Genomic DNA, 27,239 nt, shown 5'->3' with positions numbered 1-27,239 from the left:
TTGGATTCCCATGAGAGACTCATATCCAGAACAAGAAAAATGTTTGCAGTCCTACATTGTGTGTGTGTGTGTGTGTGTGTGTGTGTGTGTGTGTGTGTGTGTGTGTGTGTGTGTGTGTGTGTGTGTGTGTGTGTGTGTGTGTGTGTGTGTGTGTGTGTGTGTGTGTGTGTGTGTGGCGCTATAAGGTTTTGTCACAACTGGCTTCACCCATTTTTACAATATAAGCTCACGTAATACTGAAAGGCACTTTGCACAGGAAACTATTGTTGCCATTGTTGCTGCCAGTTGTAGTTAAAATTATCTGGCAACCCGGCCAGTTTCAATGGAAATTGACAGCAAAATAAGAGCTCAACAGATGTAAATAGTAGTATACACTCTATATGGACTTGCTAAAACTCAAGCTCATTGAATTGAAAGACATTTTCCAAAGTACAAAATTGGCATATTATTAATGAGTTAATTCATGTATTAATGCGTGGTGTCAAGTAGGCCATGAGCTGACGACCCCTCATGACATTGAGGGTTGCAACCGCTTTATCACTTCCAAATGTATTTGTCTTTACAAATGAGATTCCTGCAGTACACGCAGCAGAAGTGGGATTGGAAGACTAATGTAGGCTCCCCGAGGGGAAAACCACTGATCTCGACCAGGAATCTAAATCCGTTTTCCTGGATGCAATTAGGGCGCGCTGCTTCTCGGTAGCCGTTGCATTATTGAACTGTGTTGTGGGAAGGCTCGACCGCAGCAACGCAGGGAGAGTTGCTAAGAGAAAACCAGTTCACCATGCAACAGCCGGGCTGCTTTCCCTCCTAAACTAATTAGCGTTAGCGGAAGTCACGCTGCGGCATCCCCAACAAAAAGTTCAGGGAGCTGGATCGCAATTTGCTAATCTGTGAACTGCTCTAAAGGGAACCTCCACCCAAGAATGTTACCAAAGCATTGTTCTTGGTTGTGGATCTTTGATATTCAATACGATGGAGCCACTAGGGCAGGGGTTGGTAAATGTTTTGGTTCAAGGGTCGGATCTACAATTTTGAAGACCATGTAAGTGGCCGTGAGGTGTCTTGGAATGAGTGGCGTCCCAAGACAATACCCATCGTATAAGATAATTATTAACAGAAGGTGCCAGGGGTCTCAAGAGAGAGAAACAGAGCACATTGTCAGGGGTCCTGGTGACAAGGGAGGTGAAAATGTGAACGGTGACCTATGTAGAGGAATCAGTTGGTCAACGTTGTCTCTGGTTAAGCATATAAGCACCTGCCCGAATTTCATTCGACAGAGAATCCATCCGGCTCGGTTCTCTCCCGGACGTCCAAGGCAAGTCTGGTCTGATGCTGTTCTTTTGTAATAAACCTATTATTTTACTCAAGTCAATGTCAGCGGTCTCTCCTTCTTCATCAACACATCAAATTCATCAAGAAACTACAGCCGCATTCCAAGTTTACAATCTATTATGTTCCTTAATGCTCAATAAACAACTGCAAAATTAGTATTCATTATGAGAATCATTTATTTTCTCAGAGATCTGATCTACGCAGAACGTAATGTAATGTGGCAAATGCAGTCTCCCCATTCCAGAAGTGCAGAATTTATTATTTACAAGTAAAGTATTTACACAAAAAACAATTTTTACTAAATGAAGTCCCATAGCAACAGGGAGGCGTGCCCGACAGTTTACATGGACAGGATGGACGGTCCCTTAAAATTTTTGTTAATTACATGTAGGAAACAAACAAAAACAAATAGATCTAAAATAAAAAGACAGGCATGGGAGCCTGCACACACCGCTGTCTGGAGGAAAAACAAAAAAAACCCGCTCCAATTCTCTGAGTTAGGGCTGCTAACTCTGAACACTATCTAGCTGATAGTGTTGCGTCATTTGCGAATGATTTATTTTTCACCAAATCTTTTAAGTGAACTAATTTAACTGAATCTTCCTCCAAAACGAGTAGTAATTTCAGTCTCCGCCTTCCACCAAAAGCTACTGCTAGAGGTCGTTTGACCGAATGAACAATCCTCGTCAATGAATGTAGCTAAAGAACTGGCAGAAATAGTTCAGAACTGTTTCCTACAGTTCTTTTGGTTATTTAGATTTGTTCATTGATTCCCTCTTAAGTTCTTTTAGTCAGGAGGCTGTTATTTTAGTTTGTGCACTGCAAACAGTATCGTGTCAACGTTATACATGCATGATCCCACCTACACTTGACAACATTGACTTTTAAGTCAAAGTAATATCTTTGTCAGGGTAAATGATTCATTAAAATACTTTTATTTTATATTCTTATTTTAGATAGTTTAGATTTAGTTGCCGTATTGGTTCAAAATGGGATGCAAGATTTAAGTGTCAAACAGAGGATGATTACATATTCTACAGGATGGATGGCAACCTTATTTTCCCCTTAGCTTAATAGAATTGAATTGCTTATTTGCGTTGAGAAGCTGAATCGGATTGGACAGCCCTAATCTGTCGGGACGCACAGCTCAAAACCGGGACGTCTGGTCACCATAGTTAAAAGTCTGTAGTAAATCAGTGCAGTACATGTGCATTGTAATCAGGCACAAACTAACAATGGCCAAATGCATTTCTTAAAAATGTGTAGCCTATGCCCAGACCATAATTGGGGGCAACGAAGTGGAGTGTCAAACTTCTTTTAACATCGTTACACACCAGCAGCCTTCCTGCACGGACGGATGCGGGGAGGACTCACTGAACGAATCCACTGCAATAAGAGTCGTGAGAATCATCGGAAATTGGTGAGCGAATCGGTGAATGAATTTTTTCAGTGAACGGAATCAAATGATTTGTGTCTCTGAATGGAATCGGAACGCCCACCACTAAGAGCCGACGTACTCTATTGCAATGGCAGACACAAATGTCATGGAAGTTAAGAACATCCTCCTAAGGTTTTAATTAACCTTTCTATCATTAAAATTACATCTTCCATACATGTAGAGATCAGAAGTTGTCTGGCTGCTATTTTCAACGCCTTTGGTTGTTTTTTTTACTTTTGGACTGGTTCAGAGCTATCCTAAAATAGGATTCCTAACACAGGCTATTCTTAAATATGACTCTAATAGTCAAATTCTCAACTTGAGTTAAGATAGGATTTTGCCATTAATACAGGAAGTTTCTGTTATGCCCAGAGAAGTCCCAAAAATAAAAAAAGTAAAGGTGCAGAGAGCAACAATAGCATTTTTTTTTGTTGGAAGATAATTCAATAGGACTAGAACTTGACAAGTTTTTAGAATGAGTCGATTTTTACATTCTTGCGTCACCTGAGTTATCATAATCAATTAGCAATCAACAACTGGACAACCAATATCGTGAAAATCCGTCGGTGTTTGAATAATTGTAAGTCGCTTTGGATAAAAGCGTCTGCTAAATGCAATGTAAAGTTAATGTAAAAAATCTTTCCTAAGGAGTAAATGGGCATCACGGATTCAAAAGGTGAGTGGAATAGTTAATATATTGAACCCAAGATGTTCGGGGAAAAGGGTTGGGATAGGATCAAACCAGCAGGATGGAAGAGAAGGATGCTAATAACTACCTTCATCATCGTTTAGGAGCTTGGCATGTCACCACCCACACACAATAATTACACAACCTCTGGCTGCGCGATCAATTCTCCTGATGAACGGCGCTGATGTCGAGGACAAGGCGGCAGATTTTGCAGGTAATGAGGCTTATTTTTATCCTACAGGGGAATGGGATGTCTGGGATGGATTTACATGCAGCGCCTGCAGATGAGTCATGAGTAGGATAACTCGCGTTACATTATTTATGAAACCCTGCGGAGTTTTAGACTGGCATCATCTAGCCATATTTATGTTGTGTTCCATTTGAGCTGAGTTTCCGTGGATTTGGAAAATAACACCACTGCGTTTGGTCAGATAGTGGGGAAAATAAAACAAATTTAATAAAGAAAATGTTCTTATTTTTAGTTTGTATTTTTGCTTATGTAGCTTGTTGTTTGTTAGTCCAATGGTATGACTCCTTTTCCCACCACTACTCTGTCTCCAGGTGTTTGTTTGTTAAATACTGTAAGCAACCATGTTCCCATACCATACGAACCCCCAAGACTCATAAATAAGCAGAGAAGGCCTTCCTTGTTATAAAAATTTTATTTAGAATAAAACAACGTAGCCATAGTACACGTAGTGTGGTCAATCTAGTCTACATACCTCAGGTGAAACGACAATTCTGCAATGGTAGTTTATGTCAGGTCGTCCTAAACGTCCATCTCTTTCATCCACGACGGGGAGGAGGTTATTATAGTAGTGCTGTTAAATCTCACAAGTTTTTACAGGATAGAATATAGCACAACAACACGACTCTGAGGGACCAGTGCTAGAAGGCAGGTGGAACAAACCAGATGACAGATTAAAATAACGGTGTGTGTGTGTGTGTGTGTGTGTGTGTGTGTGTGTGTGTGTGTGTGTGTGTGTGTTGGGGGGGGGGGGGGGGGGGGGTCAGCTCCTGTCAGCAGAACCACAGAAAAATACAGTAAGAGCAACTATTTTTTTATGTTTGTTTTAAAACTCCATCTCCCTGTTGCAGTGTACGATACAGTGAGCACAAGCTTCAAAAGCTAAACCAGGTTTGTTGTTCTGTTAAAACAAGACTAAACGGTCAGTGATTCTGAGGTAGCAAGGCAATCATGGCTTTCTTCTGATTTTTGAAACATATTCATTTGTATACTTTATTTTTTTTAATACATATATAAAACTAAACCCCCAAATTCACAATGACTTTAGGTTCAAATTATAGTTATACTCTTTTCAAAAACCATATTTTTGATACACAATCCAACCATTTTTTTTATAAACTGCCTTCCACGTGTGGAATGACAACTGTATAGGCACAGGAGGGGTTGAGTTATATGTCAACAAATCACGGTTGGCATGGCAACGCCAACAGTCACATTGAAGCTTTAAAGGGGGAATTTGACATTGACATGCAGAATGGTTGGGGAGAAGGGAAGGGGTACGATCTTATCATTCATTAACAAGTCACTCCCATACCTTGTTGTTACATCCCTTGTAATGACAGCTAATGGGGTGGGGCTTAAAACAGAACACATAAGTGGAATTAAACAAAAAAGTAACAGTTTGATTCAAAGTGAAGAAAGTCCACTCTTACCCCACATAGATGATAAAATCAAGTGTTTTTCTTATAATTCACTATACAAAGCCCCCTAAATAATCATCATATGCTTACAAATGTTTCGGGCATCTTTAAGGTTTGTTAAATGTACATGATTTGCATAGTACGAGACTACAAGGTGGTACGAGTAGTTAAGTCCTCTGGTCCGGCGTGTCTTTGGGTTTTGGTGCGTTGGGGGGAACCGACTCTCCGCCCGCTTGTACTGCCATCGTTGGAAGTGGAGGAGCTCAGATCACGCTGGAAATGGCTTCACTGAAGGCAGCTGCTGTCCCTTCATTCCAGTGCCATGTGCAGTTACTGTCCTCACATCACCTGCGAATCAGGAAAATACAATATGGATACAGGGTCCTTTTGGAATGATTTGTTTGTCTGAACAAATCTTTTAAATGACTAAGGAATCGAGTCAGTCCAGCAAGAGTTTCGTTCGCGAGTCACAAACACAAAAACTGTCATTTGCGAGTGAGCCCACAGCCTCTTTAAGTTTTGATTTAGTGAGTCTTCTACTTGCAAACCGAAACAGAAAATAATAACATTGATGTGAGAATTCCACTCACAACTCAGTGCAGTACCAACTCTGACTCAACTCACCGGAGTCCTCCCTCGCTGACACTCTTAGCGAGCAGAGTCTCAAAAAAAGAGCCAAACCTTTAATCGCTACAGCCTACACGCACTCACAGAACCAGAGGCGCGTAGGCATCTCTGAACAAGTCCTCTTCGCACCTACACGTGTGCATCATCGGAGCTTCCAAAAACCTACTCAAGATCTCAAACCCAACGCCCCGCTTTTATCCCACGACACGCAGCAGGAATCACCGGGTGGAAACGGTTCTCGAGTACAGCGTTGAAAGCTGTAGTGGGTTGGAGCATTAAAAAGGAAGGGGAGACCCGATCAAAAACAAGCTGCATCTGTGTTGTGTTGTTGAGCAGAGTTGTCTCAAAGCAGCTCTTGCGCACAAGACCCCCCCGTTCCAGTTCCATCAAGAAAAACATAGTTGCTGGAATAGAAATATCACAGCAGATGGGGTTCGAGAGTTCCTCACGCCTGTAGGGTGTACGACGCTGAAGAGTGGGGTGGGTGCAAATTGTTCACTGTTTTCGTAATGATTGTCAGTCTGAACCTGCTCACCTCACGACAACTGAAGAGGATAAACAGGTAATGGAGGTAAGTTGAGGTGTTACTTATATTATTTAATGTGATAGTGTTGTAATAACATTGCAACTTAAACTGTAGATGCTGTAATCTTTTATACCGATGCGTTCAGTTATCCATGCCTGTATTATTGTATACATGTTTGTTTATCCTGTATCGTTATGTTTTTCCCACTAGCAATCATACTCTCACTTCAACTTTAATTCATCTTGTGCGTGTATTGTGTATATTTGTTTACCTTTTTGTCCTTTTTCACACTTTCACACTAAGCTTTGTTGTGCTAGTTGTCTGCACAGCAATGCACCAATTCTCACTTCATGTTCCTTGTATAACAAAATGTACTTTCATGTTCTCAGAATCACAATTAAAATCTGTTCTTTCGGCCAAGGTGTGAAATGTTGTTAAAAGCAACTATTTCCTGTTTTTTTCCCTGAAGACAGACTGCGTATTAAAACCAAATAATCCCCAAATTTGATATGACTTCTAATTAAATATGGTAAGAAGAGAGGTAAAAAAAAAATCAAAGGGAGAATAAACAGCCTAAAACAGCCGGTAAAACGTCTGCCTCACAAAAACATGGATCCGACCCGAAAATAAGTGGTTTTAGGAGGCGTGAAGGGGTATTAATGTGGAGCGATGGGGAGTTGGGGTTTGAGAAGGTAGGCGATGGGATGGGTGCTCGACATTTACACAGGTCGGCAAAAACAGCTTCCACCACCAGCACTGCCCCCAGAATGCACCACAGTCCCCTCGGATGGCTAATGGATCTCCAGGGAGCTCCATTAGCCGAGGGGAGGACGGGTGAGTCAGATTGGGGGGCCCACAGAGGGGCTTTCTCCGGTGACAGGAGCCGTAATTACTGCAAAACGCGTTGCTCTGCCCCGACCATTACGAATTACTTTAACTGGAGGGGTCGGGGAGAGAAGTGCCAGGTACATGAAAGGTAAGTGAAAGGAGAAAGTAAAAATGAAAAAAGGGGGAAGGAGCGACGGGGTTTTAAGTCTCCTAGCAAATATCTAGGATATTGAGGCAGTTATATTTATTGGAACCACTTTGGACCACCCAATACACACTGGCAGAATGTACCACCAGGAACAACGATGAATGAACATTAACGCATAATCTCGTTGTGATCTATAATGAAGCAGTGATGTTATCGTACCTGTGGTCTTGAAGAGAGGCTCGAGGCTGTGGGAGGAAACAAAGGGGTAACAGTTTAGTTAAAACACTTGGAAATAAAGACTTCAATTCCACATATGCGAGCACGCACGCACACAGAGACCACTGGGCCGTTGTGCCCTGAAGCCATGCAGTAATGCTAATGCTAATAAATGTGCAGCGCTGCCAGATTAAAATGGATTTTTAACTGAATCCCTGATCGGAAATGCGACTCTGATAAAAGCGCGTCATTTAACGTCAGTCAGTTCTGGCGATTCAAATATTTTCCAAAAATAAAGCCCAGGGTTTATACAGCGCTTCTTAAAAACAGTTAAAACCCTGCAGGGTTAATTTTTCAATGACTCATATAAAATACAGTGTTTATAGATACGTAGTATTCTGGTGTGTGGCTGATGGGTTTCACAAGAGCAGGCCCCCCTCACCCTCAAGTTGGCAATTCTCTGCCTTTTCCTTTCTTTTTCTTCCTGTCTTCTGCTGCTTTTCTCTTCACCTCTTCATGTGTCCCCGGCGTCTATGCCTCTTTCTTTCCCTCGTTGTTCTCTCCTCTGTCATTCTCTATTGCTTTCTCTCTCTCTCTCTCCTTTCAACTCTCTCCCCTTTGCCACAGACCTTGTTTACTGTATGCCATGTTTACATCTTGAGAGACCCCACAAAGTAAACAAACAATCGTAAACAAGGATCTTCAATCGAGGCAAAGCGTGTCCCAGCGAGCGAGGAAGGAGAGGATACGAAAGAGGAGGTAACTTACGACTGCATGCAGGGAAGCTGTTGTTAATCTGCTCCATAACATCTGCCAGGTCAGAGCTGCTGCTGCTGTGGGGGCCCAGCAGCTCGTCTGCAGCACACACGCACACACACACGCACGCACACACACGTTGAATTTCTGTGAATATGTTTATTTACACGGTGAGATTAAGACGTTAATATTTTGTGATATGTAGATGACACCACCTTTTCTGCAAAGGTTCTGCTGATGTGTTAGGGGTCCCATAATGGACATGTATGAAGATCTGTGTGTGTGTGTGTGTCTCACCTGAGTTTTCGTTAAGTGGTCCTAGTTCCTGCACACTGGGGGTGGAGACCCCGTTAACCCCTGACTCCAACTCTGGCTGATGAAAACAGAAAGAAAAAAAAAGTTGTTTATATACTCTGACTTCATGGATGGCAAATTTGTGTGAGATAATATAATTCACCGATTCACCTGTGGAGTGATATAATCCTGACAAACACAAAGTACAAGTGAAGCTTGGCGCCAAAGCAAACAGTAAAACAAGTGTCATATCCCTTTGAAATGTGACGGCATTTCACCACAGCACGCTTAACAACTACGATCTCACGAGGCTTCATATTTGATGAACCAGGCAATTTGTCCAAAGCAAATTAGTAATTTGAGGGAGAAGAACCCCTCCCCCCAAACCATCCACTCAGATAAAACATACGAGAGCCAGCTCCTGATGGAATGCCAATGAGCTGTAAGGGTTTGTGGAGAAACTCTCGTTGACTGTCGAAACTCAGTGACATTCACTGCAAATCTGAGTCTCACATCGGCTTCAGGAAAGGAAACACAAATCAATGTTCTCTGTTCTCTCATTCCCGTCTCTCTCCATCTCTTCTCTGTCAAGTCTCTGCAGCTCCTCTGGATTTTCCTGCTACAGTTCTCCCACATTTTCTTCCTCCATTCAGTATAATACACAGCATATGTAGTTTTCATTGTATATATATTTATGCAAACACACAACTTCCAAATTTTTGTCAGAATGGGAATTTTTGCATTTTTCTTGTTTCATTTATTTTTTGGTTTATTCAATGTTTACAGTTTTTTAATCTTAGGATATTTTTCTTGTTTAGTGTTTGTTTTTAAGTTTATCATATATTGCTAATGTTTTGTTTTAGTATTTCTCTTGTTGATTGTTCATTTTAGGTTTTACTGTTTAATTGTATATTGCCATTTTGTTTTTCAATTAAACACTATTACTTTGTCATTATTGCCTATTGCTTTTAATGTGTGAAGTTGTAACTCCTCAATTTCTCTCCCTCCACCCCCCCTTGGCACTGGTGAAGGCCAATGTGCTGGAAACGTCTATGGAGCGTGGTCAGTGTCTGGAGGCCCGTCTTAGAATAGCATGGGTCGAGGCTGCGGTCGAAACTCAGGGGGGTGTGAATCAAATCGGTTGGCGTCGTGCCAACCTGAAACCATTCTGCGGCGTGGCGGGACTGCCAGGGGCTTTGGGGACCTAAATTCTGAGCTTCCCGGAGAAAATGAAACACGACATGAGAATGTCAGAGTTTTTAGTTTTTTTTTTGCCAGGGTCTAGCTGTTAAATTAAGCATCAAAGACCAACCAGGGCTATATGTTCGCTTTTGATCCAATTTCATTGAAGGAGTAGAGAAGTAGCGTGGCAGCTGTGATTGACCAATGAAAATACATTAATCCTTGGAAAATCCTTAGTTTCTGTCAATATGTAAATCTGCCATCAGCTCCCTTAATAAATCTGCAAGTGGTGCAAGTGCTTCCTAGTGCAGCGTTATGAGTTATCAATGCATAAACCAACACCTGGCCCGTGTTTGCTCTGTCTGATTGGTCGGCTCAGATATTTGTTTGGCTCGAGGAGTGTTTTTGGGGCTCTGCAAATGCAATACAGCCCTGGTAAGGCACAAAGTTATTGATGGAGGGAGCCGGTGAGGGGCGCTGACACCCCAGATGGATGGTAATGACGTGATTATGAGATAATTTGACTTAAACAAGCCGCTTGAAGGAAGGGGAAACTGAATAAAATGTTTGTTTGGTTGGTAGGTGCACTTGCTTGCCAATGAGTTAAAATAATGTGTTATTGATGGGTTATTGTTAGGCCGCCCCAAGCAGCAGAACTTTGTGACCTGTAGACCAGTGGTTCTCCACTTGGAACCCAGAGACCCCCTGGAACCTCTTTAACCCCTTTTCCACCAGCGTGAACCGAGTTCTGGTTCTGGGCTGGTGCTAATGCCGGTTCACCTGTACCGGATTGCTTTTAGACGGGAAAATGGGCTAGTGAGCCACGCCATTATGTCACGCAAAATATGCGTTTTCATTAGGCTGGGGAACCATTATTATTATTATCACTAATGTTTCGTGGTGCACTGTTTTTTTGTTTTTTTTAAATGGGTTTGGTAATGAGTGGGACAGAACATGATAAACGTCTACTGTATGTAAGCTCTGAAAACAAGTATAATATTATTATTACAATTTTAATTGTGGTGAAAACTGGGACAATCTGGTAGTGAATGTTGAAAACTGGGGGCTCCGGCAGCAGGTGGGCTCTATGAGCCAGGGCTTGCAGCTTGTGCATTCTAATAATAGTTCTAATAATTCTTCGAGATAAGGCACCGGATCTGAACTGGGCCCTCAAAATTCCTTGGTGGAAAAGGGAAATTCGAGGGCCCCCACATTGAGAACCACTGCTGAAGACTGAGACCCAAAGATGGCCTACTGTACTGAAGAACCACAAGCCTTGCTTGAACTTGGCCGACATTTTTTACATTGTGAGCTGTAAATGGTAAATGGACTGCATTTGATTCAGCGCAATTGCCAGTCTAGAGGACCCAATAGAACTTTACAATTATGCATCATATTCACCATTCATAAATGCCCTGATGGTGGAGACCGAGACTGAAAATGTTCTTGTAAAGAAGTTCTTGGAAAAAGTAGAGAAACTCTCCATACAAAGGTTGTCCTTGTTACTCATGACCATTCTGTAAAGTGTGCAATGCTTGCGTCAACTGCCATTATGTGTGGGTGGTCTCAGTATGTGTGGGTGGTCTTGCTAGTCATCGATGACTGCTGCTATGACCAGAGGTTACATCTCTGTGTCCTACCTGGTACAGCAGCTGCCTCAGACGGCAGAGCTGCGACTCCAGCTGCTTGTTATGTTCCTCAAGGATGTGCATGCGCGCCTCCAGCCGGCCCTTGTGCTGCCGCAGGAGCTTGGCCTCGGCGAGGAGGTCCGCCTCGTCAAGGTGGGATCCGGGGGGTCCATCGGGGTCCCAGAAGCCACCGGCGGGGGTCCCGCGTTGGCTGTGCTGCTCCTTCAGGTGTTCGTACTCCCTCTGTAGCGTCCTGGGAGAGAAGGGGTTAAAGCACAGTGTTGTGCTTCGGTGTCCTGAATAAACAGACTAGTGATTGACCGATTATTCGGTCAGCTGATTAATCAGGCTGATATTTGGCATTTTGAGATAATCAGCATCGATAATCGGTCTGTGCTCACAGGGCTGATAAACAAAAAATGTCTACGTACATTTTTACATGTTGATTGTGAATATTTGAAATGTTTCATTACTCATTTTCCGCACTATCGATATACCAATACCAGCTGCGCTTTCTCACTCTCTTCTGTCCGACAGCAAGTTGACTCTATCACACACACACACACACACACACACACACACACACACACACACACACACACACACACACACACACACACACACACACACACACACACACACACACACACACACACACACACACACACACACACACACACACACACACACGCACGCACACACCTCAGAAAACAGCAGGAGTGCTGTTTGAAAATACTTTGCATTTGAGGCAAAATGTAAACCTAACTAAGAGAATTGGAGTGGAGTTTTTTTTTCTCCTCCAGACAGCGCTGCGCAATGCGTGCGTTTCTGTGCCGGTTCTCCTCTGTTTTTATTTTAATTATTTTTTATTGTAGTGTGTTTTGTACTTGTATTAAACAACATTTTCAAACACGACTGAGTAAAGGGACTTTCCCGGGTACAAAATAACCCTGTGTGTCCCGAGTTGCGTCACGCATGTCTCCCCATCGCTTTCCGTTGCTTAGGCCTTATAGTTAAAACTGGATGTTTTGATTCAAATTCTTCACATGTAAACAATAAATCCTGCACTTCTGTAACAGGGAGACTCAACTTTCTCTTTATTAACAATATATTGTTCATAATTATTATTTATATTTCATTCATAATTTTTATTTAAGTTCAGTGTGTTCAGTGTTTTGATTACCTGTTGTCATTTATTTTGTTTAGATTTTTTATTTAAAATACATGCACTTCAAACAGAAACAATGCAGACAATAACAGTGTTGAATTAAATTAAATCTCAGATGCAGAAACAAAACAAAACAAAAAAAAAAAACATGTTATCGGCATTATATATCGGCCATCGGCGGTCCTGTTCTCTAAATACTGGCACTAACCTTTGAAAAACCCATATCAGTCGACCGCTAAAACAGAACAAGAGAAGCCTGGTCTCACCAGACTAAGCCTCTTGAGACGTCCCAGCAGGGCACCGAACTGCTAACACGACAGCTGTGATTACCTCTGCGTTCTGCTTGCCGATTTAAATGCCATTTGCAGTGGATGGACAAGCACAAAAAGGGCCCGCTGTCATATCTCCCGCTCTCCCTGTCACCCTTTTTTTCGGTTTAGAGCGGAAAGCAGCATTACTTTTACTTAAAACTGGAGTTTATGAGCCTGGCAGTAAACCTGGGTTTGTGTGTTGTGTATATATATATATATATGCGTGTGTCAGACCGATGTTATATCTTTATATCGCTCTAGCAGCATCCACTAATCAAACTGGATAGACTCAGCCTGTGTGAAACTGTCTGAGACGATGAGGTGTGCTTGGGTGGACGTACGGCACATTGTAGTGTGACACAAAGGGTGTAGGGTGAGATTAAAAGCAACATGCTGAGTGCAAATCCAGACGGCAAACATGTTTATACACACTGAAGAAATAACAATGGGAATGGCATGTTTAATTTGACAGGCTGGGATGAACAGGGTCTTTCACATTACATATTTAGTAGAAGCCACTATTTGTTCATAGTCATGGAACAGGCCTCCATCATAACCAACATCAGAAAAACCTTCAAGAAGAAAAAGTAACATCATCAGAGTCAGAGTTAAATTCTATCTTTTCTGTAGTAAAATCTTTGCTGTGTGAGTTGTGTGTTGTCACTCCGTCCTCCAATCGCCTACCTTTGCTCCTCCTCCAGGCGGGCAATGATTCGCTCCAGCTCACCCCGCTCCTCCCTCTCCACGGCCTGGAGGATCTGGGCTGGGCTCTGGGGCTGACTACAGGGGGAACACTCACCCCCCAGCGTCTGGCAGTACTGCAGGATCAGGGCGTGCTCATCGTCCCTAGAAGAAAGAAATATTTCAAGTACTTAATGCAGTGAAACCTTTTTCCATATCGGGGACCGTCAATTATACATGCATTACGCCACAGACCCAATTTATAAGATTTTGTCTCTTGGGACCCAAAATCTGAGATTTTTATTGATAGATATGATTTATTCCAAACTTCCATACCTGACCATACAATAGTTAGGAAGAGAACAGTGAAACTACGATGAAAACAGTTATTCTCTAATTATGCCAACGGTACTGATGTTGAATATTGAAGTAAAACTATTTATCATTTTGCTGGGGACTCCGTGGAGCTTCTTTAAGAATCCCACGTTGGGAATCACTGCTTAATGTGTTGAGTGAAATAAAATGCAACAGCATGAAAGACGACCCAGCCCATTCACCCCACCAAAGTTATTGCAGATGACAAATGACTATTCATGAAATATAATTTGGAATAACTTCCAACAAAAGAGTGGGCAGAGGCGTTAAGAATTTGACAAACAATATGCAGCAAATGTTTCCTCTGAGGAAGAGTTGAAGTGAGCGAGCACCCTGACCCTATAGTGACCCTGACCACTCTGAACAAGAATGGATGAAGGCTGGTGTGGTGTCACCAACTCGTGTGAAGTTATCGAAGAGCTGCCACTGCTTGCTCTTTGTTGCTTATTGATGAGCTCATATCGGAGACTCCCCATTCACAAAGTGAAAAGTGGGATTAGGGAGAGCGCAAAGACGAAGCTGGAGCTATAAAAGGGATTTGGGTAGCAGAGATGCCGTGTAAGATCTTAAGCTATTGTAAGCCTGCTACACTGGTGAGCTCCACAATCCCCCCCCCCAGTGGAACACAGATCTGTCAGTCCCAACCATCTGTGGAACAAGAACAATCTTGGCACAGAATGAAGAGGGAGGAAAGGAGAAAAAGAGATGGCTCCAGGTGGTATCTGTGCATGTGCATGTGCATGTGTGTGTGTGTGCGTGTGTGTGTGTGTGTGTGTTCTATTTGGATGATGTGATGGGGAGTGGCAGGTCATGCCAAAGTCAGGCTTCCTCCTTTGTTCTAAAGCACAACGTAAGCAACACAATATGTAAATGGAAAGATGTTTGGAAAAATTCTACCCATTCCTGATGTGGCTTACATTACCAGTGCCAATTTAACAGTTGACAGTTTCATCTCACCTTTTTTTTTCCCTGTATACATTTTGCCTCCCCATCAACACTCACCTGATCTTCCAAATTAAAAAGAGCACAAACCGAGACAAGGTGGGTTTGCTTTTGCTAATTTGTCCCGTGGAGTATCAAATTATCATTAATCCCGCTCAATGACAATCAAGGGTTTTCGCTGTAATGCTGAACGCTATGCAAGGCCAACGTAAATGCCAAGGTTTGGGTTATATTCCCTCTGGATGAACTCAAGTTGGAGAACATGTTTTAGGGAAAAAGTGCTCTCAAACTGCACTGTAGAGGAGAAACATCTATCTTCTTGTTGGTGTTGGTTTGCCTTTACCACTGCTCGCATATTGACGATAGCTACAAAAAGTTAGTCCCTCTGCAGAAATCAAATACCATTTAATAACCAAGGACCATGGGGAGTGGGCTGTGGAGACAACGCCAGCGGATGTGGTCTTTCAATGGCATTCACTTGAGAAGATACAATCACATCCAATCTCCTTGTGCTAATGTCGCAGCATTCTGGGACCTCTTTCAAACGTTTATTGTGAAAGCTCGAATTCATTCTGTTATGTTTGAAGGTTGTTTTTTCTTTTTAATGATAAACCAAAAAGAGCTGTGCCACTGCAAAGTGCAGGTGAAAGGAATTGTAAACCTGCTGATTAACACACAAGTTCCATCCGAAAGAGAAGGAAGCCCTTTGTTTTTGGAGTTATAACATCAGTGAGGTCCTTTAAATACAAATATATATTTTTAGCTTTCGAACGGCTCTCTTGTTCTAGCTACAGCAGATTTTTTTTCCTTCGAGTCAGAGATTCATAACATCCTTCCTGCCTGTCTGAACTGTCACCGTTGCCAGCATCGCATTGCGTCATGGGCATGCATGCACGTAAGACACACGCAGCTATCTGTCATTTCACCAAGGACGAAGTGGTGAGCCATCAGGATACGGCACTAAGAACCTCTGAGCTTGAGATGGGAAGTGGGATTTTCACACAGCAGCTTCTTAAGATGCAGAAAACCAAAAGGAAACTCGACAGAAATCCTGGGTATATACACCGACCAGAAGGCAGGGAAGCGGAGGACAGGGCTTAGTTCCTGCTGAAAGACTCCATAAGAAAATCGGTAGCAGTGTTGTCAGGAAGGGTAGCGAGGGGAAACAGGAATGGGGGGGTGGGGGAAGGTTGTTTTGCCCGCTACCGAGTGACCAATTAACCAGGACCCTGGCAGCGGGAAGAGGTGGTAGGACTTTATAGGCAGCGGGAGAAGGACCGTGAAGATGGAGGGAAAGGTATTATTAAGAGGGAAGAAATGGGGACTCATGGGAATGAAGCCGGGTGTGCACTGTGGCAGGGATTCACAAATCAGAGTCTATGGGATGTTCAAGATTCAAGAGGTTTATTCGTCACATACATATACATACTTTCATACATATATGCAGTGAAATGTAATGCAACGCACCCGGTGATACCACACAATATGTCTTTCTAATAGACCAACTAACTGACTCCTAAAACGTAATACAGTAAGTCGAATACTTATAGAATAAAAAAAATATATATAGAATAAAATAAAATACAATAAAATAAAATGAGATAAAATGGAATAGATAGAAGGAATATGCTTATGTATATGGAATAGGCAATTATGTATATACAGATATGTGCATTAAAGTGGCATGATATAAACGGCTGTAATGATCACCGTGTTAAATTCCTGGGGGAGATAAAATGGAAGGCATAGGATGGTCAGCTGTTCCAGGTTCGGCGAGCAGGAGTGGGAGAGAAACTTGGTGTTTTTGGGGTTACACCAGCGGTTGTTTACCATTAGGCAGACGCCTCCACCTTTGGATTTCCCAGACTCCCCCGTTCTGTCGCCGCGGAACACGGAGAAGGACTTGGCTGGACCTATGGCTTCATCTTGCACCAGTTGGTTCAACCATGTTTCCGTCAGACAGAGGACACAACAGTTCCTCGTGTCTCGTTGGAATTTAATCCTTGCTCGAAGTTCATCCATCTTGTTCTCCAGGGACTGGACGTTGGCAAGAAGGATGCTTGGCAGAGGTGGACGGTAAGGTTGCGTCCTCATTCTGACCCGAATGCCGCCTCGTTTACCTCGGTGCTTCCTCCGTGGGCCCGCTCGTGGAACAGCGGCTCCATTTTTGTTGTTGTTGAGAGTGTTCCCGCGTAGGATTTCCGCCGGCCACTCTGCTTCCACGGATAAAAAGTCCCAAAGTTGCTCGTTTAGGGAAATGCATCGCGGTCGTATGAGGTAACTGCTGATGCTTTTTTGGCGTACATTATGATAAAAATGGAAAAAATACTAAAATGTGCAAAAGTCAACCGGAGCGCCAGCGCAGGCGACCTTCCATACTCACTATCGTCGAGTATGGAAGAACACAACGATGAGGGATAGATGGTGAAATGCAATGGTGAAAGGTCAGAGGAAGAGTCTCAGCATGTGGAGAACGTCTCTGAAGAAAGTGTGAAATGTGGGTAATTACGACCAGAGTGCGAATTAAACAATGACAAACGGGGGGTGGGGTGCACAACTTCTTTCTTTGGTGGGGTGGGCACGGTAAGTCAGGTACCCCGTAAGTGTCCCTCTTACGCGCAGGGCTTTTTCTGTTTCATTCAATTAGAAAACTGAGGAAAATAAATAAATCGACAGTATAAACTTGTTTTAGTTTGCTTTTTTTTGGGAAAAAAGATCACTCTGCTCTGAGCTACGCTCACGCCCTCCACTGTGGAGCTGCTCCGCAGAGTGCGATGCTCAGTGTAATGGTATGGTCCACTTTAGGGGTGTCTGTAATGGTATCACAAGATTCTTCCAGGCATGAATATGAGAAATATATTATAATGAAATAATATAAATGTTTCGACCCTACCGACCTGTTGTTTTTACCTCTTTTGGGGCAGGGATCCAAATCTTATTAAGGGGGGTCAGACCCCCCCCAATCCCCCTCGTTATTTGAACCAGGATTGTGACGAGCAGCGGGGCTATTAGCGTGCAAGGCGGATCTGAGTATCGTTTTGGGTGTGGGGGTGAGAGGAGGACACAAGGACACTGAAGGGACTTCCAACGGCTTAAAGGCTTCTCCGCCACAACAATGGTCGTCAGGCCCCGACGTCTAGGCTTGTATATATATATCATAAAGGTTACAGCTCCACTCTGGCTGAATGGCACGATCCGCCGACTTAAATCAAGTTAGAAAGTGATAGAGGAAGCGAGAGACGGACAAGAAGCATGGGCAAAAGAATGGAAAAAGAGAGGCCATGGAAAATAAGACAAGAAAGAAGTGGAAGTGTTTCACTGCTGTGAAGAGTATTCACCTAAGGGCTGACTAATCTCACCCCAATACTGTTGCAATGACACCAAAGTGGCCTTGTTGTTGCTTTGATTACTCCGGAACAATTGTACTGCTAGCTACTTGAGTATTCTCTGAAATTCATTGAACAAATAAAGGTTATTTGGTTACATAAATGCAGTGAGGCCACTAAAAATGGAGAGGCGTTTAAGTTTCACAGCTGCACAGCTCCTTATGAACTACAAAGTAGAACCTCTACGGCGTTGGATGAAAGGCCTTCAACTTCAGTAGACCACTTATTGGGCCCTGCTTGTTTTGTAAATTAAAAGGAACAAACTGGGCTGCAAAAACTAACATAAATGCTCTAGGCTCTAAGACTTCAAAAAGCATTTGTGACATTTGTGCACTGGGTTTCTTTGGCAAGTAGATGACTGTACGTTTCATCATTATGTTACAATTAAAGGAAATCCTGTTTGAATACTTCTGATCAGGAAGAGGTGTACACTTTCTCCAACAAATGGCCTTTTTATAATATTTCCTTAATCTTCATTTTTAGAAATGTTGAAAATACAGGAGATTTACAGGAAAATATTTTCACGGAAGAACAGCAGAAGAGAAGGGTCATATACGGGAGAATCGCAGGATAAAGGGGAGGGTTGATGAGTATGCCTCAGAAACGGCAAAAGAAACCACACAGCACAATTATTTTTAACACTTTACATTTCCCTCGTCTGCAGTTTTGTCATGGACAGTTATTATTAATTCCTCTTTCTTTTAAAAGATTTGTGCTGGTCTGTGCAGCCAACAGCAGAGCAGCTTTGACATAATGCTCGTGGGTCCAGTGCATGCACGAAAAAAATGGCGCACCTTCGCAAAGGTATTTCTCCAGCTCTGGGTGGAGTTACTCAGATGGGGGGGCAATTCTAATTCTAATGAGCCTTCACTTGCCAAATGCTCAGCTCACAAAAAAAACCTGACTGAGTTGTCTTATTTCACATTTTGTGTGTTAGTAGACCCACCAGAGACCCAAATGTATGTACACAAGCACTGGAAAAAGTCAGTTTTTCAGAATAGGTTTGGTTTAGGTTTGTTCTCCCTCTTGTAATCTTGTAATGTAAACCTCAAACTAATCTGAGGATGGACCAATCATCCCCCAACCCAAAGGTAAAACATGTTTGACTGCAACTAGAAGATGATGAAAGAATAAAGTGAGAGTGTGGAAGGGCATGATGAAAGGATATTCGAAAAATAAGTCTGTGTGAGAGGAGGACGTGAGGAGGGAAGACGGGTAGGAAGACGAGAGGGGACATATTAGAGAAATTAAAAAATGGGTGTGCAGGGGGACAAGACTGGAAACAGAGAGATAAGCGCTCACACAAGCCGGATGAAGGAGAGAATGAAGCCATTGATCACAATAGTGGTGTTTGGCCGGAGGTAGGAGAAGGAGAAACAACACTTGCGTTTTCTAACTTAAGTCTCCGATTTCAGCGAAGAAGAATGGAAAGACAAAGTCACATGGAGAAAGAGACAGGAGTACAGGTCTCATGGAGACAATCACACACCTTTAAAAAGTTCTCCGCAATCCTTAAGTCACGTTTTTTTCTTGGTGTTCATCAGAACACGTTTCGCTCTGAAAGTGACAACTATTCGTAGTGATGAAAGGTTTGACTTTTTTTGAAATGTGTCATTCTGTAAAAAGAGTCAATTTTTGGAATTCTTTACTTTGGTGGAATGAAAATTTAGTCACATTCAATATGAATTATGCCAATACCTTTGTGCTGTGTCGAGTAATTATTCAGTTTGTGAATTTGAGTTCAAAGAGTCACTCTTTTGCCGGAGTGACTCCCGAGTCATGTAAAAGATTTCGTCACTACGAACAAAACTTTGTGAGTCTTGCATCACTAAATATTAATAGGCCATAATAATGAGCACAGTTTTTGGTTTGTGAAATTTTTAGTGGTTAACAGGATAAGTCATGTGCCGTGGGATTATTTAGTTGTAAAATGTGTGCCGTGACAGAATAAATCTTTGGAAACACTGCCTTAAGTGACTGTTATTCACACACACACACACACACACACACACACACACACACACACACACACACACACACACACACACACACACACTTTATTTTGCATCCGCAGAACTGTAAAATGAGACTTTGCAGGCTCAACGGATCAGAAAATAGGACCGAATAGCCAAATGCGTGTAATTGCCAAGCATATTCATCCATGTTGCATCATGTGTTTGCATAAGCTCATACGCTGGCGAGCAGACACTGTCAACACTGTCTCCATGTGCATGTTTGTTGGTGTGCATGTTTTTCAACATTTCTCAGAATCAGAAATATTGTGATGCTTTGAGGGGGACCTAGCCTCAAATAACAAGTGTAGGTGTCAAAAAAGAAATGTATAGCGACAAATTATAATCAACAGTTGTGTGAAAATGATGTCCTCTTTCCTGGATAATAAGGCTTGAAAGTTGGCAAAAATGACATTTAAACTAATATAAAATGTCGGTAGTTGCGCTATAAAGCAACGCAGTTCTAAATTTGTCGAGTCATGTTTACTTGTTCAGGACCAAAAAGAAAGGAAATGGTGAAAAATGTATAATTTTCTTGTTCCAATTATAATTTTGGAGCACTAATGGAAAACATTTACAGAAAACTATTTACATGGTTTATTACTGTGCCAAAATAGAGAAGGGGCTGTATTGTGTTGATAGGAAACAGTGGAGATAAAATCATAGGACTTTACTGGAACGCATCACGTCTGACATGGTTGAAGATTGTGTTGTTGATAGTCATTCTTGACATTACTGCTTCCCCCCCCGAGGAAATTTCCTCTTTTCAGCGTCACCCGCTAAAATGTAGCTATTTTTGTCATTTGCACATACAAGTAGACGTCTCCTCGGAGGAAAATTAAGGGAACCTTTTACTAAAACTGACGTTAAAGTGAGTGAACAAAACTGTGTTTATGCCCCTGATTGGATTGCGACGGCTGTTTCTCCCATTAGCCTTCATTAAACCATTGTCTTACTCACGTCATTATGGTTATATTCTGCGATGTGGTTTTGGTATTGCTGCAGAGTCGGCAAAAATAATGGCTTCTTTTATTAGCAGCACACACAAGCGGGAGGGGAAATGGGGGCTAATGTGTTTGTTTCCCGCGTTTGTAAAAGATCTGAAATTATAAATAAAATAAAAAAGACCCTTTCCACAGCCCTTTCTCCAATTGATCAAGTTCATTCTGGGAGTCAACCTGTATGATTGGCATCAGAACATTAAACTGATCCAGTATTGGGGTAATCATGACCACATTCTTCAGCGGCCATCCCATTGTACTACGCATTACAGTTGGCTGGAGCTATTCCCTCAATAATGGATCAATTTAAAACATTTTGATGCCAATCCCTCGGGTTGACTCCTGTGGATCGAAAAATAAGGTTTATATTGAGAAAATACTGAAGCTTAATATGAATGTAGACCTTCAAAGGGTTCAACATCTCCCCAGAATTATTCTCTGCACTACGAATATGCACTTGATCTAGCCAAATTGGAAAAACTAATTTCTGAATAAAACTTTAAATGGACTTGCACCCGCACAAACATGTGGCCGGTTCTTAATCTATGATAGGAGTCCATCAATCTTGGAGCTCTACACCCTCAACCTTATCGAAGGGAGGCTGACAGATTGAAAACTAATTCCCCCTTAAATAAACCAACGTGGTGTGTTAGCGTGACCTTCAAACGCCCAATCTGTTCTTCAATCTGAAGATCTAATTCCCTCGATAGGATCGCAGTATGGTGGGGAAAGAAAGAACCAACGTGGCCTTCCACTCGTGAAGCCCGTGCCCATATGAAATTGGAATCGCCCTTCGTTTTTGTGTGCTTGCGCTCCTGAAATGCTCTTTCTTCCAACCCCCGGCCTTTTATTATTAACGTTTGCTTCCATGCCGCTTCTACTGCTGCTCTCCTCAAGATAACTCAGCCGTTATCGCCAAGCATTTGAAACCCATTACACTTTCATTGGCACCACTTTAATTCCATGACATTTCATTTAAAGTCCTGTCTGGTCCACCTTGATGTGACCACACCCCATTGTCTTCTTTCCACTCACACAAAATATGCACACACTGTTTCTAAAGGGACTCTCCTTGTACTATCCTTCAGGGGGGCTGATAGTTACTTGTTATTCTCCTTGGCTTTCACTCTGGGCTGTAATTGAAAGCATATTTTCAGAGGTGACCTCAGCAGAAAACAGCAACACAACAGAGTCCGGGCTATGTAGCTTTAATTAACTTGGTTGCACCTTGTTGTTAGGAAACATCTGGAACCTTCCTCTATTCATTGTCCGTTGGAGGGAATGTAGCCTATTTTCAATTTGTCCAATGAAAGTTACCATCAATATATCTGTGAATTTGCCAATATAACACTAGTGGGTACAAATAACAGCATAAACTGTATGTAGGTGTGTGTGTAGGAGGATATGCACATAGTTACACATCTACAGTGTGTTGCACAAAGGATGCCAAATATACCACTACCCTCAACCTGGATCCACCAAAATAGAGCAGTGTCATACAAGTAACAGTACAAACTGGGAGATTGTGTAGGAGGATCTATGAAGCCCAAAAATATAATATATAGATAGTATACTTTTTTTTTTGGTTCCAAAAACAAATACTGTGACTCTGGTACAGCTCATGGGTGTAACATAATTATAAAGTAAAATTGTCTAAACAATCTCAAAATAAAACAAAAAATGCAATTTCTGCATAAAAGCACCATTGACAGGAGTTTTTAGGTCATAAGGGGAACTGAAATAGACTTTCTGTTAGGTAAATATAATTTTATCACATAGCTTCTCTGGGTCAACCTGCTTCATGGCAATTGCCAAAGAGTAATGCCAGCTTGGTTTGAGTCAACCCAAAGTTTAGGGGTACAAAATGACCTACATGCTTCCAGTGGCCGAGCTGCTGTCCGTGGGCAGGGAACCGTTGGAGCGCTCCATCTGGGCCAACCTGAGAGCAAAAGAGACAGCACCGTAGTGAAAAAAAAAGAGTTGTATTCGGAAGAACTTAACTTAACTAACGGCTGTGATTAACTCATTAGGATGCATGAAGCCAATGTCGGTGATGGTCGGGAGTCACTGCCACAATGGCACACCAATCATCTCATTAATCGGGTAATCAAATAGTTTCTTCTTTTGTTTGAAAGTGAGGGAAGAGTCCTGCTTATGCACGTGATGCTCAGCTGCACTGACAGGTGAGGCGAGTCCAAAAAGGTTTGAGTCCTAGACGTCTCAGCTCCGTACAATTCATTGATACCAATGGCGATCAATTGGTGATGACCAGGTGACCAAGGTCCAACGGTATATATTCATGTTTGCATTGCATTGCACACTTTCTACAAGCAAGACATAATCTTTTGGTGTGTGCAATTTATTGTGCGCGTGTGAGGGATCAAGCCGGATTAGCGACCATAGATTGGGACAAAGCGGCCGTGCTAATTAGATTGGCTCCCGGGATCAAAGTGTGTATTTACTGAGCTGTGTAACGCAGAGGCTGCAGGCTCGCCGCGCAGATTAAGGCAAAAGACAGCACGATCCATGCTTTCCCGAGGCTGAAATTGGGGTGAGAACATGGAGCAAAAATATTGCATTTTAAAAGGTTCTGAATTCATGTTATTTGGAGACGGCAAGGATTTGCATTTGTGTGTCTACTCATGGCCATGTGCACATGCATGGGTATTTATATTTGTTCATATTCATGAGGGTGATGTGAGTCTGGTCACTGATAAAACCGAACCCAAGTTTAATTGTGTGTGACCAAGTGGAGGCGATAGGCCAACCCCTGCTTCAGAACAGCCTCTCAGGTGAAACGTATACATGTAGTGTTTGAAGTCCACCCGTAGTTGTTACGTGGCCATTGGGAGCACTTGACTAATCTGAGATGAACTAGAGGGGAACGTTAGGAAATGTAAATAAAGATAGTGGTATATGTGTGTAATAGACTGATGTGAAAACCATCCAACATTTTATGTTTCCAATGACACTGAAGTGTAAACATTTGATTTGCATGGTAAAACTGCAGCTTACAAATATGTATGCACTGTATGGGGGGAATGATCAGCAGGGTACCAGGGTGTGGGAAGATCTATTGACACTTTAATCCCACCACCCAGCTGGGGAATGTCACCAGCCAAGGTGGTGGGTGGCAGCAATATAAAAGGAACTGGCTCAGGAGCTGCGCTCTGAAAGCCTACGCGTGGCTGTTTGAACAATTTGGTAGGCTTTTTATTATATCAGTAGTGTGGTTATGTTCCAAGATGTTAAATCTTAAATGTGAGGTTCACAATGTACCTGTGCATATCCCAGCATCCTTGTGCTGCATTCTAAGCATGTAATTGCGGTAATGATATTTTAAAGTGGTGATCTGTAATATTATTTTGTTAAAAAGTTCCATATTTGATATTTATCACACGTAATTTATTTACAATACAATCAATCAATCAATGTATGCTCTCTATATGCTGTTTCCATTGACGGTGGAGGGGACCGCCGCACCCTCAAATGAATTGTCCCGGCAACCCACACCAAGAATTATATATATATTTTTAATTAGTAGATCAGACTTGTAGTGCAATCCACCCAACACAGACGATTATATGGATTGCCAGTTGAAATCATGATTGCAAAGTTTCAATAACAATAAAATACAAACAATCAATTTGTAACAGCAGGACTCTTTGGGCTGTTTGGAATACTCGCATCGAAATGAAATGCTTAGATGGGTTTTCGGAAATTGGCATTCGACAACATGCCTTTGTAAAGCAGTTTCCCCCTGCGCTCAATATGCAGATTGAGGTGGTGATGGACGGTGCATGAATGGAGGCCTACCTGCTGGCGTACTGCTCTATCCTGGAATGGGTGTCGTCGTGAGAGAGTTGTGGTGATTGGGAGACCCTGGAAAAACAAATGGGGGGCGATGGGGGGTGGCATGAGTATGGATGTGGCCGTGCATGCAAAGAAATCAAAACACACACGCCCCCTTGTCAGGCCCTGCATCATGGAACTGAACCATCAACTGGAAAATAAATTTGATGGATCTATGAAGACATAAACAAGCGAATTGGCAAGGATCTAAAGAGCCGTCAAGATGGTAACGCTAGCTGGATGCTGGTGGGAAGAGAAGGCTGTGTTATTGGGAAGGTGGGGTCTGGTGGTGGCAAGTTAAGCCGGTCGATCAGGGAGACAGAGGTACGGGCAGGCAACATGCATTAAGGTGGGGTTGGGGGGTAGCGTTGTGAGTATGGATGCAGGATTTTTGGCATTTCCTGGATTTTGGGGTGGGGGTCGAGGTAGGCATTCCGGAGTCCGCAGTGGCGAACTGTAGATACTCACTCGTACTGCTCCGGACACATGCTGATGAGAGTGATGGGGCTGCAAGAGAAAGGGAAGGGAGGAGGAGGAAGGAAGGAAAGGCACCACAGAACATTTTAGGGTCACATCACAGTAAGGACTGGACTGATGGTCTGAGGGAAGGGGGGTGGTAAAGACCAGGGAAAATCCCATCCCATTGTAAAGCAACTGGGTGACCATGGAGCCAACCATGGAACTGGGAGACCATTAGTTCTTCATGGAGCCAAAGAGAAATATAATCCGATAGTCGTAGGTCTTCAGTCATGCAGCGGATCTGGTCTCAAAGTTTGCTTGGTGAGGCTGAGGGTACCATTGGGCTCTTCGGGGGTTAAATTGGTTCTTGTTACGGGAGGGTGCTGTGATTTAGCTGGGCTTGCAAGGCTCTGCATGGTTTATATGACAAATGCAGTTTCAGATATGCATATAGTATCAATTTAATTGTTAACGTGGCGACTATGGGTTCCCAGGTTGCATTGGGAAGACAGTGTACAGTGTTTATATTATGTTTAACAATCCAACCCGGCAACTTTACTTCTCTATCAAATAGACAGATAGGGAAGGGGGGGCGGGGGTAAGTAGTTTATCGAGAGAGATTATTGTAAAGAAAGCTTTAAAAATAGGAGAGTTCCGGTGAAATTGGAAGAGTTGGCAAGTATGCACCATCTACAAATCATTCCAAGCTTGCTAAATGCAGCGAAATCAAATAGGCGTCCATTGTAATCACTAATATAATTATTTTTTTCCAGAATAAGAAAATGAGAGTAAATTTAATGGTGATTTGTTGATAGTAGATTCCAGTCAACCCTGGATGATCCCGGCCCAATTTAACCACTGGGGGTTAGTGACTCTACCCTTCTCAAAATAGATGCTACACAGAGTTAAATAGTCTTTTATGCCTCAAATATGTCCCTTCTTTCGTTTTTCCTTGAGGATGGTCTGAAATAGCCTAAAAGAGCACACATTAAAGTACCGATTTACGATTTTTACTAATGAGGATGTTCTGTTATCATGAAAAGGAACGGGAGGACCAGATTAAACCTCCAGGCGTATTAGAAGTTAGTGAACACAAATGCTAGTCTCTTAGTGGTCATTAAGCTTTTTGAACATGAGCCATGGCCAACAGCATTTCCAGTCCAGAGTCCACAAGTCCCTATGTTAAAAACCCCTCAAAAAAACGTTTGGAAGATGTAATTTCTACGAAATGCTGGCGGTATGTGTTGCTATTCTTTGACACGGAGAAAAAAGTTATAGTTTCTATAGACGCTTAATGGTAGGGTGTCCGGACCAGAAGGCTTTCTTCATGTACCATGCTAAATATAGCTGCAAAAAAACTTGTTATTTTCCTCCAGTTTGGAAACAAGGTGATAGTTGAGGATGATAGTTCTGGAACTCAAGAAGGTTGGGTTAGCTTTTCCTTCCTAGTGCTTTTGTTCCCACATGAAAGCGGGAAGAGGGATTTATAGATAGAAGTGTGTCACGGCGGCGGCTCTGTCTTTGGCGTCGGAAATGGCAAACGTAGGCACGCCTTCCTAGCCGCGAGGAGACTACACCGACTGGAACGGGGGATTCAGGCAGAGAGAGGGAGAGAGTGGAAAGACATTGGAATCTTTTCACTTGCATTTTCTTTCGCTAGCTTTGCTGAGGTGGTTGTATTCACTTCCCATCATTCCTCTAACCTCCTCTGCCATGAC

At 42.6% G+C, this 27,239-nt stretch overlaps 1 protein-coding gene across 5 annotated transcripts in view; it reads right to left on the bottom strand.

Moving 5' to 3' along the window:
- Positions 1-4,110: 4,110 nt before the first annotated feature.
- utrn (utrophin) overlaps positions 4,111-27,239 on the bottom strand; it is a gene marked incomplete at its 3' end in the record, with an annotated part of 307,813 nt that continues 284,684 nt past the window's right edge. For 4 of the 5 annotated variants that reach the window (XM_080024447.1, XM_080024442.1, XM_080024444.1 and 1 more), the window contains 9 exons: positions 25,531-25,569; positions 25,027-25,092; positions 23,084-23,149; positions 13,498-13,659; positions 11,347-11,587; positions 8,528-8,603; positions 8,243-8,329; positions 7,478-7,503; positions 4,111-5,477 (listed from right to left, as the gene is read on the bottom strand). In XM_080024447.1, coding sequence (XP_079880573.1) covers positions 5,469-5,477; positions 7,478-7,503; positions 8,243-8,329; positions 8,528-8,603; positions 11,347-11,587; positions 13,498-13,659; positions 23,084-23,149; positions 25,027-25,092; positions 25,531-25,569 — 772 coding nt within the window. The remainder of the gene's footprint in view (positions 5,478-7,477; positions 7,504-8,242; positions 8,330-8,527; positions 8,604-11,346; positions 11,588-13,497; positions 13,660-23,083; positions 23,150-25,026; positions 25,093-25,530; positions 25,570-27,239) is intronic. The other variant, XM_080024445.1, reaches the window with a different exon arrangement.

Source organism: Zeus faber (genome assembly GCF_960531495.2).
Source record: "Zeus faber genome assembly, chromosome: 2".
NCBI classification, from domain to species: domain Eukaryota; kingdom Metazoa; phylum Chordata; class Actinopteri; order Zeiformes; family Zeidae; genus Zeus; species Zeus faber.
Note: the sequence above shows the minus strand (reverse complement) of the source record. Positions and strands in the feature narration are given on the sequence as shown.